Source organism: Aptenodytes patagonicus, chromosome 4, assembly GCF_965638725.1.
Source record: "Aptenodytes patagonicus chromosome 4, bAptPat1.pri.cur, whole genome shotgun sequence".
In the NCBI taxonomy this organism is placed as follows: domain Eukaryota; kingdom Metazoa; phylum Chordata; class Aves; order Sphenisciformes; family Spheniscidae; genus Aptenodytes; species Aptenodytes patagonicus.
Genome location: NC_134952.1, coordinates 28,598,240 through 28,612,528, shown reverse-complemented (window position 1 = coordinate 28,612,528; position 14,289 = coordinate 28,598,240). Strand labels below are relative to the sequence as shown.

Genomic DNA, 14,289 nt, shown 5'->3' with positions numbered 1-14,289 from the left:
CTGCATGTTCAATAAAGGCCCTCAAAGCGCAGAGCAGGGTTCCCTGTCTTTTCAGTAGAGACTTGCCCTGATCCTGGTGTGGTGGGTGCTGTACTGCAAGAGACTGCTTTGCAGATAGACAAGAGCTCCTGGAGAAGTGATGGGGAGGGGCATGTGCCTGGAGAGTGGGGCCCTGGCCTTGGACCAGAGAATGGACCTGGCCCCACGGTACCTTCGCCTTCCGTCCCTCTGCTATTGCGGTCCCAGGGAGCATCACCTTCTCCCCAAGAGGCAAACGATTGAAAGCTGACTCTGCCAGCCACAAGGAACGGCTCTAAGGCTGCATGTGGCTCATAGTCCACACTGCAGAAACATCTGCTAGAAACATACCCCCAGGTAAATGTATTTACCCTAGTCATTTAACAGGTATTACTACATATTGTTAAAACTTTTTAATATTTGGCAGCTCAGCTCATGAGGGCTCCACCAGGACCTTTATAAATACCTACTTCAGAAAGAAGCTCTAAACTACAATCTAGATTATTGGGTTGAAATATATGGAACAGTATTTGTTCATTTTGTTCTGCTTTCCTTGAAGATTCCTATCCTCTTCTGCTTATTGTTGTTAGCTCTTGTTAAACGCTGGCCGTGATATTGACAGGCTGGGGGGGGGAGGTTCTTCATATGCATCTGTTCAAAGATCAAATTTAGAATCTTATAAATAGCACTAAGCTCATCCCTGTTGAAGCAAGAGGATATTTTAGGTGTTCTCCAACATGTAAATGCAACAGACTGGAGTTTTCGTCAAATATCTTAAAAAGTAAGTAACCTTAACTCCAAATTCTTCCAGAAAATAAATTTATCTTTTCTGAACTCTATTATACAGATTGTAGCATACCTGGTTAAGTAATTATTTCGTTCCTTATAATGACAGCAAAGAATATTAAAGACTTACTGGAATTGAACTGTTGGGGTAGAGATACCAACTAAAGTTTTTTAAAACATATTCCATGTAAAATCTTTTTTGAACAAATGCGTAACTGGTGTGCAATTCCAAATAAAACCACAGTAAATAGCTTAGTAGAATTAATTTGTATTAATTCATATTTACAATGTAAAAATTATTTCTTTTCTAAATTTGGAAATCCTGCGTGATTGGTCAGCAGTTAAGAAAATAATATAAGAATAACTTCTAATTTGAATGCTCTAGGTAAATGAAGGAATTGGGTCCCCACAGATTAGTCTGATTATGGGATACAATTTAGAAACTTTAATATGCAGCATTTCAAGGTCTCTGATGAAATACTAATCTTTATAACTTTTACCTTACAAGGAGATTTGCAAAGTTCTTTTCCATAAGCAGTGTGTCCCTGATAAATATAGAGAGAACTGTGAGAGTAACCGTGAGAGGAAAAGCATATTTTTGCCAATGCCATTTGGAAAGTTGGAAAAGAGGGCAAAAGTGAAGAAAACGGGAAATGTTAGGAGAGATGAATATCTTACATGAACATCTAAGTAAATCGGATATGGTTATGGTTATCAGTCAGGCTATGTAACTTCTCTGTGTGTTTTAAGAGTTTAACTACATAAATGCTAGTCAAGTGGTGAAACACATGCATACATCTATGCATTTACAGGCAAATCTTGCTCAGACCTTTGCCTAAATCACTGAAGAACTTTAGCTGGCAGGAGAGGGCTCAAGGGGATCTCATCAATGGATATAACCACCTGATGGGAGGGAGTAAAGATGACAAAGCCAGACTTTTCGAAACCCGATGGGGCACAGCCCTGAGCAGCCTGCTGTCGGTGACCCTGCTTTGGGCAGGGGGTTGGACCAGGCAGTCCCCAGAGGCGCCCTCCAGCCTCCAGTTTGGTGGTTTGGGGGCTCCCTGAACCGATGCACTGCTCTGAGCAGGTGTAATGTCTTTGCTGCCTGTGGCTCAGCATAAAGGTAACACTGAGGCGAAACAGGGTCGGCCCTTAATCTTGTGGGTACTCTTACTCAAGGCGTGGAATTACTTGTCTTGCTAGACCTGGCAATTTTGAAGCTGTTTTGTGGATTTATAGTTAGCCGTGTTAATAAGAAGCACCTAGACCAAATCTAAGAATTAATAAAATACCTTTGCAATTTAAAACACTCTATAATGCCAAAAGGTACATGATGTTTTACAGAACCAATGTGCTTCATTTCTTATGCTGCTTATATACAACCTACACAACCAGTCCTGCCTACGCACCAGATACGGGAAATGGGTCCAGTGTGTGCAAAATTCAGATAGTTACAAAAAGAGGAACGACCCCATCCTAGGTTAGTCACAATGTGGAAGGGAAAACAGACAAGTTGTTCCTTTCTTAGTCTATGAACTATGGGTCAGCAGGAATGAAAGACGTGTTTGAACGTGTTTTCTTTACTCTCCAATCATTCAGTATGCTGTCCTCTTCAAACTCGTGTAGCTAACCAGTGAGAACCTTCATCTGGTACTCCTAATATGCCAGTGTCCTGAAACAGAAATCACAAATTCTGTGAATATGTTTGTATTTGTCTGTTGTTTTATGATAGTAATATATAATATTGCAAAACATAAATAGCTGAAAATAGTAATTGTTTTTGAAACCCAAAAGACTTCTTAAAAACATTAATTTCTAAGCATTCAGACATGGACACAGTTGTTGGGTTTTTTTAAGTAGGAAAATGGATTGTTTAAAACAACAGTTTACTTGATATGTATCTTCTTTCAAAATGACTTACATTATTTTTGGTAACACTGACAAGGCAGGAAGTCTTGTATACCACTTGTAAATTAATATACAGTAATTAACAGTAACAGAAGATTAATTTCTCTTGTTATGACAAAAGAAAGTAAAGAGTCCATTTTTGTCACTTCAATTTATCATGAGTTTCTACAGAAAGATTCTCTTGAGTTTGTGGCTTTTGAGGTTTACCATTTTCATTTCAGTTTAGGACAGTTCAAAGTATAGAAATTGGCTTGTTCCAAAGGCTATTTTATTGATATTTACAATCATTTTTCCAACCAGAATGTCAAATTTCGAGCAGTTTCACTTCGACTTTTACCAGTCCAATTATACCATAGATGACCAGGAAGAAGGTTACAACAGTTATGGGTCTAATGAAAACCTCTGTGGAAGCAGAAAGTAAGTATGCTACAAAAAAAAAAAAAAAAAAAAAAAAGATAAAAAAGTCAGTCTCAAAGCTCAAATGAAATTAATGACAAAAACCAGCAGGCAATTGCCAAAAAAGGATTGCATAATCAATACAGGGGAAGTTTTAGTGGAGAAATACAAGCCATAGCAGTAGAAAGACAGGAAGAAGCTTATTCTTTCATTTTTTTCTTCTATTTTTTAAACCTGTTGGTGACTTCTTCCCATGGAAGAGGGACACTGAGGGAAAGAAGTTCTGAGAGTTTCCCCTTAAGGAGATTTTGACACGACTGCAGTAGGAGGCTGGGTGTTGCTGCAGCTTCCCTGTTCAGCAGCTGATGGATCCTGCTGGCTTTGGGACTTGCAGGAGCAGGAAAGAGCTTCGAGAGACCATCTAGACTTTCCCCAAGGCAGAATTACTAATAATTGAACTTTTCTTTATAAAGGATTGGGTTTCATGCTACTTTTATACGTACAGATGTTACATGTTGTTTACCTAATTGTAAAATTGAGTGACTAAGCTTCATGTGGATTTTAGGGCACATGTTCCTAGAAATTCTTTAAGCTCCTTCTCATATTCAAGGAAGAAAAAAGAAATCTGAATATATGGCTCTTTCATTAGCATTATGGACATATCTGAGGAATGTCACTAGGCTGCTTGGTGGAAAAGTCAGCAGTGCCTAAATTTGTGGGTGCCCTCACAGCTCCTAAATTCCCTTTCCCCTCACTCCCAGCCTGGGGGCCTGCGCTGTGCCATTGCCTGAGCTGGATGGGCACAGAAGTGGGTGTGATGGGCTGCAGGGAAGGGAAGGGAAGGGAAGGGAAGGGAAGGGAAGGGAAGGGAAGGGAAGGGAAGGGAAGGGAAGGGAAGGGAAGGGAAGGGAAGGGAAGGGAAGCAAAGCCATGGTCAGCAGCTTGGCATTCACTACACACGGCAGATACTGTGCCCAGAAAATTTCCAGGTTCCCCACATTGAAAATAGGTGAAAATTTAAACCATGGCACGTGATGAGCAGCTCTGAGCTGTTGTGAAGTTGCTCATTGGAGTTACTTGTTTTGCTGTGATGTGCTTCTTGTCCCAGGAGCCAGACGGGAGAGCAACCTCCAGCCAGTGGTTTTGCCCCGTCGGAAATGCTTCTGTCCTCTCAGAGTTACACGGGTCAGATTTTGCAGCCAATGTACAGTCCCGACACTCTCTCTCATCTTAGTTACACTGACGGATTTGATGAGGAACCTCCTTTGCTAGAAGGTAAAAATAAAACCACGGATGATGTGCGTGGTTCCTGGGGGTGCCTTTTGCTTTTCTTTGCCAGCTAGTGGCAGTCACTAGAGAAACTGCAGCAGAGCTGCCAAACCTGGCTGTGCCAGCTTCAGCCAACAGCCCCTGGCCCCCAAATCTACATTTTCTTGATTTTGCCATGGATTCATTCAGCCTTACGGCATATATAGCATATACTTTACTACCACTAGATGACAGCATAACAATAAGTTTTGCATTCACATTTCCAAATTTTTTTTCCCACTCTGTGTTTATCCTGCGTACGTATTGGAACATCTATAACTAATAAATACTGATAATAACCCTTTTTGCATATCTAGTAGTAAATTTAATAGTTTGAAGATGCTAAATAGGTTGTTTCAGTGGGAAAGAAATTGAGAAAGCTGCTTTCAGCTTCAATTAGTTGATAATTTAACTACACGAACAATATCATTCTTTATGATGATTGAATCATCCTAATACTACTGGCTGATTTTGTAGCTTACAAAATACTTGCGCTACATTAAAAAAAATCAAATAATTTGTTTGTGATTATTTCAGCATAATGTAAAAAGAACATATTCAGCCTGCTTTTGCATACTGGAAGGCAAGTGGATTTTTTGCTACTTAAAAGATACTCCTACTGCCTTAAAAACAGCAAGATCACTCTATTTGATATAGATAACTGCTAGATCTTTACCTCTCAGACCTCCAAGCGTTTAACTCCACAGGCAGCCCACCCTGTGAAAAGGATGTTGAAATACAACTGCTTCTGATCCTCAGGGCTCCAGAGATGTTCATATCTTTGTGCCAAATAAATCTGACCAAAGACACACAATTTAATACAGGACAACTTTATACAATGTTTTGGCTCAGCTCAAGGTGGTGGATTGGTGGACTAAGGTAAAGACTTGGCTTTCCAAACAGATCTAACACATTGTCAGTCTCAGTAATTCTGGCACCCAGTTCTGAACCTAACTTTTCCCTTGCTGGAGCATCTCGGGGAAGATGATTACTCTTGCAAGCTGAAGTGTTTCTGCAGAAGTTACAAGAGAAATCTTTGCCCCAGTAAAGTTAATGGCAGAATTCCCATTGACTTTAATGGGGAAGAATTTTGTTCTGTTTCTAGGGGTCCTCAGTAATTACTTTTGAAATGCAAAAAAAAGCTTATAAAGCACTGCACAAAGTAGTAGTAACTTGCCTTGAATGGAAGAATGTCATTTTTAAGTGCCTCTGGCAGTTCAGGCTTAAGACACATCTCTTGTCAGATTTGCCAGAATTAAAGCATATATCTCTGTCCTTGGTGTTCTAGAGTATCTTGAATTCTGCAGTTACTGCTAATTAGCATATTTTTCAACATCTAAGTTAGTGTGGCATTAGATATATGTGTTTTAAGTATAGGAAAAACAAATATTAACTCAAAAATGCTGAGGGCATTTTTTGGTTCACTGCCTAAAATTGGATTTAATAAATTAATATTCCAATTTAGAATCAGAGCTGACTCTCAAATGTACTGTGTATATAGCAGGGACAGCATGTTCCTACTACAGAATACGTCATCCTACAATATTATCTTCATTAAAGCGATTAATTTGTTTGCTTGTTTTGGGTTTTGTGGTGGCTAATGGGTTTCTGTAGAAGTGTTGTTTTCTTGTGAGCAATTAACAGTCCTGTAATTTCTCGTTGCAGAACTTGGGATCAATTTTGAGCATATATGGCAAAAAACATTAACAGTTCTAAATCCAATGAAGCCTGCGGATGGCAGCATTATGAATGAGACAGACCTTACCGGACCTATGGTTTTCTGTTTGGCCCTTGGAGCAACATTGCTGCTGGTAGGACGTGGCAGATATCTTGAGAGATTTCTTTTCTAACAAGTTAATGCTGAGGTGATAATGCATGTGAAGTTGCAGAAAATGTAGCATCGGCATAAAATGAGTCCTTTGCTGCCATTTGTTCTGAGATTATGTATTAAAAAGTCTCCTTGCTTTGAAAGTACCTGCATAAAGTTTTAATGTAATATAGATATAATACTGGTGAAGTGATGTATTAATTCCAGTGGAAATAAAAGACCACACCATTTTTTGGGGTGGGATTTAATACGAGCAAAGGACAGATCTGTGCTGTGTATTTCCTGGGGAGGCTCTGCACCCGAAGCATGGCAGTGTGCGCTAGGTAAGGACCTAACAAGGAGGTTCTAAAGGAGGGAATAAAAAAGCATAGCAGACCAGCCCAGTTCTTCTGACACTCTTTCTACTGTTTTGAAATTATCTTCTCTCAATGTTACTTTGGGAGTGCAAAGATATAAAAAAAATTATGTAACTAAAATAATTTGAAAAAGAAAGTGGAAACAGCCTCTTCCCTCCTGCCTCAAATTTGCAATACCTTCCTATAAGTTTTGCTAGCGCTTTCTTAGTTTATATTCTTTTTCTACATCATCTGCTAAACAAAATATGGTAGCCTGTGTTTAACCTCTTTCCTCTTTATAAATATAGCTTTCCTATAGGAGGAAAGCTGAACAGGGATTGTACACTACTCCTAAATTCATCTATTTATCACTGACAACAGGGGCTTTCCAGTGCTGCTGAAGTACAGCTCTGATTGTCGGCAGCAATTTATCAGTCAGGGGTAAGGTAGGACCATTTTGGGAAGGGCTTTACTGCTCTCGCAACTGAGGTGAGAGAAACGGGGCTCTAATTCTCCATTTCCTCTGTGATAAATAGTGCTGAATCAGAAGACTCTTACAAGTTCTTACTCAATTTGTCAGTGCAGTACCCTGAATGTGCAAACTGCAATATAAATGGCAAGTATTATTATTTATGTCCCTATAAAAATAAAAATCCTTTAAAAGGGTGGAAGCAGCAGGAGGAAAGGGAATAAAAGGAAAAGAAGGTGGGAAGCTAGAGAAGACAGGCTATTTTCCACCTAGAGAAGTAAAGGTATGAGAGGAATAAAAGGAGAAAGTGTTGAAACGATTATAATCAGGAAAATGGCAGGAAAGCTGAAAGAAAGAATGAAAAAAAATGGATGCTGTTGATTTTGGTCCCTGGATAGCCAATAATTATAATGACTATTGAACTACTACTATTATTGAAATAAAGTACTTTAATTACCATATTTATTCTAGGATATTAAGCGTTTTAAGTATCATTAGAGAAACAACTATTTTCAGTGCTCCAGTTTTAGGTCAGCAGAACTCCTCTGATACAATCTAGCGTTTTTGTGCCACAACTTCACAGCAATAGGTCTATGGGATTTCCATGGGCCATCTTATAAATTCAGGCTGCTCATTTTATCTCAGATGCATTTGAATACTAAAGTGGCTCTTCAGCTGTGTAAGCTATGATATCCTTCTGTACTTGAATAATTCTCTTCTAATAGCACCAGGAACATAATTTGGTTGAGAGCTTGTTTCCAAAAATAATTTATAAATTTTATTTAGTTTCAGCTTTTTAACTATGGAAAAATATGCAAAGATATTCTTCAAATGGTAGCAGTTCTTCCAGAGCACAGAGAAAAAGAGGAAAGGATTGTTAGCCTGGCAGCAGGACTTGATCTTCCTCATACTGGCATAAAACAGGGCAGCTCCATTGCAGATAGAGAAACAACAGCAGTGCGAAAGTTAGCAGAAGCCTGAGTCTCAGCTGCTTTGCATTTTACATAGTCATTCATACGAAATCAGACTTCCCCATCCACTTAAACTAAGGATAGTAGTACCCACTCTAGGCAGATGCAAACAAGCGCACAAAGTCTGACTTTCTTCTGACCTTGTTCCTTCCGCAGGACAAATTTAGCTCTTTCCATTCATCAAAGCCTGCCAGACTAATCAAGCCTGATTCTGGTTTTGCTTACATCACTGTGAATTGAGAGTATTCCCGTGTGTGTGAGTCAATATATTTACATATGTTAAGAAAGACTAGAATTGGAACCAACATGTTCAGCTGGGTTTTTTTTCTCTCCCATTCTCCTGCACCACAAACCAAACATCTCACCAAGTGGAAATTTCAGTTAGCTGCTAGTGCTAGTTCTCCCTTCACCTCTGTCTCAGTAATTTCGTAATATTAAACTAAGATGCTAAATAGTGCTGTGTGGAATAATTAAATACACTGAAACAAACAGTCTAAAAGCTTGTAGTTGTTGTTGCATCTGTTTGAGACAGAGCTTTTCTTAGTTGGTCTATAGTAAAGGCTGCCCCAAACTGTTGCGGATGTTAAACTTACTACAAATCTTTAAGGACTGAAATTGTAATTGATAATAATCTGAGCTAGTATTGCTCTCCCACACTATCTCTAGCGATCATTAATTTTATTTGGTGAAGCAATTTTTCTTTATTATTTTATACCAGTAGTATGCAAATGCCAGCAAAGGACTCTGTACCTAAATAGGAAGACTTTCTTATGCTGTTGGTTCAGGAATAGAGTATTTCTTTACAGTGGAATGCACTGGCGGGGGAAAGGCCAACACTCGGGATGTTGTGAGGATATAGGCAACCTGGCTGTACCTGACCTAACCTTGAGGACTGGAACCAGAGGAGAGCTCAGCAATGATCCAGGTCAAGCTGAAAACAGGCTAACGGTGCTGATGTAGAGGCAGGTCTTACTAACTTTCTCATAAGCATGCACTGCTCTCCAGCTGGAGCTGGTGAGCTGTCAGAGTCTGCAACATTAGGACTTTCAGGTTGTGTCATCTCTAGCTTAGGCTCTCTCCACTGTGTTGCTTTATATCTGTCCAGCTCAAATACCGCTGGCATCCAGTGATCAGTTTCCACCCAAATGGATACAGGAGGCAGAGAAGCAGGGTCCTCAAAGACAGTTGGTTTCCCCCAGGTTTTATTAAAATGTATGGATGAGTAAAGTAGGAGATCTCACCTAACCATCGTGGAAGAGATACCTGTAAATATTGTAAACCATGAAAAAAGCTTCAATAATATTTCCACCTTATCCATCACAAGAGAATCCAATCATAAGCTAAAACATTATTAAGAAACTGGGACCCTCTATTAGTTTTCATTCTCATGTGGTTTATCATATGCAATATATAATGTGGACAATATATAGATGTGTGTATGCATAAACACACCTGTGTTTTAAGTATGTATATCGTAGAATCGTAGAATAGTTTGGGTTGGAAGGGGCCTCTAAAGGTCATCTAGTCCAACCCCCCTGCCGTGGGCAGGAACATCTGCAACTAGATCAGGTTGCTCAGAGCCCTGTCCAGCCTGACCTTGAATGTTTCCGGGGATGGGGCATCCACCACCTCTCTGGGCAACCTGTGCCAGTGTTTCACCACCCTCAGTGTAAAAAATCTCTTCCTTCTATCTAGGCTAAATCTACCCTCTTTTAGTTTAAAAACATTTCCCCTTGTCCTGTCGCAACAGGCCCTGTTAAAAAGTCTGTCCCCATCTTTTTTAGAAGCCCCCTTGAAGTACTGATAGGCGGCAATAAGGTCTCCCCAAAGCCTTCTCCTCTCCAAGCTGAACAACCCCAACTCTCTCAGCCTTTCTTCATAGGAGAGGTGTTCCATCCCCCTGATCATTTTCATGGCCCTCTTCTGGACCCGCTCCAACAGGTCCATGTCTTTCTTCTGCTGAGGGCTCCAGAGCTGGACGCAGTACTCCAGGTGGGGTCTCACCAGAGCAGAGTAGAGGGGCAGAGTCACCTCCCTCGACCTGCTGGCCACACTGCTTTTGATGCAGCCCAGGATACGACTGGCCTTCTGGGCTGCGAGCACACGTTGCTGGCTCATGTCCAGCTTTCCATCCACCAGTACTCCCAAGTCCTTCTCGACAGGGCTGCTCTCAATCCCTTCATCCCCCAGCCTGTATTGATACCGGGGGTTGCCCCGACCCAGGTGCAGGACCTTGCACTTGGCCTTGTTAAACCTCATGAGGTTCACACGGGCCCACTTCTCGAGCTTGTCCAGGTCCCTCTGGATGCCATCCCATCCCTCTGGCATGTCGACTGCACCACTCAGCTTGGTGTCACCTGCAAACTTGTTGAGGGTGCACTCGGTCCCACTGTCTGTGTCATTGATGAAGATATTAAACAGTACCGGTCCCAATATGGACCCCTGCGGGACACCACTCATCAACCTCCATCTGGACATCGAGCCGTTGACCATTACCATATACCATATACCATATACGTATTGTTATGTGTTAGGAAGGTGATGCATTGTGGCCCTTCATTTGGGAAGTTTATTCCATTATCCTGAGTTAAGGGTTGAGTCCCAGGATTGAGCTTTCTCCTTCACAAATGCACGTTATCTTTAGGATACAAAGTTTCAACACAAAGCAAACAAAACCATCTTCATCCCAACCACTGTTTATTTCTGATGTACAAATGTTTATTTCTGACGTACAGATGTGAAAATGACAGTATTGCATAGCCGACATTCAGTATTTCATTTGTTAGAAGCTGGAATAGAGAGAAAATATTTAACAGTCTTTTGTGAGTGTTCATTTTTGGGAGTGAACAATGGCCTCATGCCTGGAGGTGATCCTTCAAAATGATTGTGGAGATGAAGAAATCGGTGGTGCTGTGGCCACTGTTGCCTGTTGTACTAGCTTTGTGTATAAATTAGAAAACATGAGGCTCCAGGCTGTCAGGCTGGCACCTTTCACAAGCACTAAATTCACACAAAGGAATAAAACCTGGAAGAAAAAAACACCCGGGAAATTTTTCATTTGTTGGAACAAAAAAAGAACACAAGCTGACAGTTACTACTAAGCTTTATGTTGAAATGAACATGCTGTATTGATCTAACCACAGAGATGTGTCTTTCTCGTGATAATCAAGGGGAAGAATGGACACATTCACCCTGAAAACCAGCATACTTTCAGCAAAATTTTACTTATTTTTTGCAGGCCTGCTTAAAGCTGGAGGTTTGTAGTAAAATGTGAAGCATATCAAGTAAGTGGGGTCATCATTTTACTTAGGACACTTTTCCACAGCCCCATGCACACCTATTGGAAAGATTTTTCCTGACACTAAAATGTGCTTTCCATAATTTCTTCTCAGTTTGTTCCCAGTTAGACCTTCCTAAGTCTTCCCAACCAATTCTTGTCCTGTTCAGAGCCCAATGACAATAAGACTGAGAATCAGCCATATAACTTTAAATTAGCGACAAGCACATTCTCACAATTGTACCTTGGAATTTTTTGATGCAAAAATCACCCAAAAGTATCAGCTGTGGCTTACAATTGAACTGATGTAGGTGAAGCAGAGAGAGAGTGTCAACAAGAAAAAGTAACAAACCTAGTGCTTGCCTTCTGTCTTCTCCCACCACTTTGCAATCGCTTGCTCACTTCTGACGCTTCATGCTTACTCATATTTATTCCAGGCAGGAAAAGTTCATTTCGGCTATGTGTATGGCCTGAGTGCCATTGGGTGCCTTGCTATGCATGCCCTCCTGAACCTGATGAGCGTCCCAGGAGTCTCGCACGGCTGCGTTGCAAGTGTCTTGGGCTATTGCCTGCTGCCCATGGTGATCTTGTCCTCTTCTGCAGTCGTCTTCTCGCTACAGTAAGTACCAGTCTGTGGCAACAGGAATCATACAGAGGACAGTAAGTCAGAAGGCAGCTGTTATGCAAAACATTTTGTAAATGGTTATGTAGTGAATTTTGGCTTCCGAAACTGTGAAGAAAAATACTATTTTGTTTGTGTGTGTAGGTGGATATGGACAAAACTGGACTGGTTTTGAGAGGGGTGATATATATTCATTTTAATATGGGTCCTTAATTCCAGTGTTTCCCACTTGGACTGAGAGTGCCTTTGATTTTTGCAGCAGCCTCGGATGTGATTTTTGTTTTGCAGAAGCAACAGTGGCCAAACTCAGGTATCAATTTTAAAAGCGACTGCCGGACTTTGGTTTTATATAGCTGGTTCTCCTGTTCCTTTTTTGTTCATAGTATCAGGCTCCCATCCTTATGCTTCCTTTCCTTCTGTAGACCAGCTTCTGTGTGACAGAGTGAAATAAGCAACCCTTAATGATTTGGAGCATTAGAACAAGTGTTTAAGATGTAGTGGAGTCATATACTCTGAGGTATAGATGTGGTGTAATTGCAAACCTGAAAATAACTGAAAACTTTGAAAAAACAAATGTGTGGTGGCATATATATCTGTGCGTGTGTGGGGGGGTGTTCGGTAATATGCCTATGAATAGGAAACTTGTCTGCAAGCCTCTCCTTCCTCCTCATTCGGTAAGCCTTTTGAGATACAGACTGTGTTTACCTCCCTGTTCACATACAGCAAAGTACAAGGAAGCTCCAGGTCTTGCCTGAAAGCCTTGAGCAGTACTTTTATCCCTCGTTAACACGTTATTAATAATGGTTCCCCTCCTTAGTCTTTGTTGTTCACTCACATTTTTAACTCTCCAATCTGCAATGTACGGAACTTGGCAGCTGATGAATAAGAAAGTGCCCCTGTTTGTTTTCTTTGGAAAAGCAGCGATTTTATATGTGTATATATTATTTTTTAAGGAAATTATATAGTGGAATGAAGATTTTGGCACAATCCTTGTTGCATGTTTCTGTGGAGCTATGATGGGTTAACCTGACCATATTGCATGTATTAAAGTGTTTCTGAGCTGTCCTTGATGAGATGAACAGTAGTGACACTGAAGAAGCCGTTTATTCTCTGTTCTCCTACACTTCCCATATTTTCTTGATTAGCCTGTTTAATAATCCACCCTAATAAAAGGTGCAGATACATAATCGTAGGACAGATGGGGCGAACTCCAAACCAGCTGTTACAACTGTGCAGGGTACTGTTGTCTGTACAAGGAATCCCCAAGCACACGCTGCACATTTGTAAAATGCTGCAAATTTACAGAAAGCACATCTTTTGAAAATCTATAAATACTATACTGTGATAGCCTTTACAAAATTAAACCATTATTTCTGAAATGAATTGATAACGTTAAGTGCCTGTCTACAGGATTCTGCAGCCCTTTCTCATTCACTATATGAAACTGCTTGAACACAGCAAGTACCAAGGTTAACTATTATGAACACGCTATGAAATTAAGTGGCAACTTTTAAATCCAACATACATTTCATTATTTTTAATTTTAAAAAGTATTTAAAATGGCAAAGGAAAGACAGCAATACATTCATGATTTTTTAAAATATTTGTAAAAATGTTATTTCTGTCTATTTCAAAGTGTAAAGAACTAACTTCAATGTTTGTTTTCACAGAAAAGATACCTAAAATAATGCACCCATCTATTGCAAAGATACATACTAATCCAACAATTTTCGATTTTCATTATTAGCTGTTTCACTGTAACTGAATAAAGCATAATATGGAATGTTTTGGGCACTGAATAGTACCAAAGAGAAAACCAGTTCTCTTATGCAAATGTGCACGGAACCAGATTTGTTCGTGCCCATCTATGCTGATATCACGTCTGAGCCCAAGTTGATTAGGTCTCCTTTTGGGGAGAAACTTCAGCAGACTTTTGTCCTGGAAAAAACCACAATTCTTTACTATCAAATCCCTGAACAGAGTGGTTAAGCCATGTCCTTGACTAAACAGTGAAGGAAATGAGAGTAAGAGTGGAGAAAGGAATTCTTAGACCCAACTGATGCAAAGGACCCATTTGGTGACCGCATCTGCAGGTTGTGAGAGAGAGGAGTGGAGAGGGTCCACTGATGTCTGTCCCCCCAGCTCAATCTCATGCCAGTACACCCCCAGTCCTCTTGGTCACTGTGAGCATGACGTCTGCCTTTTGCCCCTTTCCCGTGCTTGAGGATTTGGCCCTCATGGACATGCCAGACAGAAGCTCTCTGCTAAAGCTAAACCATTCCTTTTGGCAGTAACATGCTGTTAGATCAAGGACTGAATTTATAAGTGCACAGAAGTATTTCTTGGCTCCAATATGATTTTATGTTAC

At 40.4% G+C, this 14,289-nt stretch overlaps 1 protein-coding gene across 4 annotated transcripts in view; it reads left to right on the top strand.

Annotated features, from left to right (window-relative positions):
- Window positions 1–708: 708 nt before the first annotated feature.
- The window catches only part of YIPF7 (Yip1 domain family member 7), a 33,200-nt gene continuing 19,619 nt past the window's right edge, over window positions 709–14,289 (top strand). For 2 of the 4 annotated variants that reach the window (XM_076336189.1, XM_076336187.1), the window contains exons 1-5: window positions 709–799; window positions 3,016–3,132; window positions 4,220–4,386; window positions 6,085–6,230; window positions 11,737–11,918. In XM_076336189.1, the coding sequence (XP_076192304.1) occupies window positions 762–799; window positions 3,016–3,132; window positions 4,220–4,386; window positions 6,085–6,230; window positions 11,737–11,918 (650 nt within the window). In that variant the 5' untranslated portion in view covers window positions 709–761. The remainder of the gene's footprint in view (window positions 800–3,015; window positions 3,133–4,219; window positions 4,387–6,084; window positions 6,231–11,736; window positions 11,919–14,289) is intronic. The other 2 variants (XM_076336190.1, XM_076336188.1) reach the window with 1 other exon arrangement.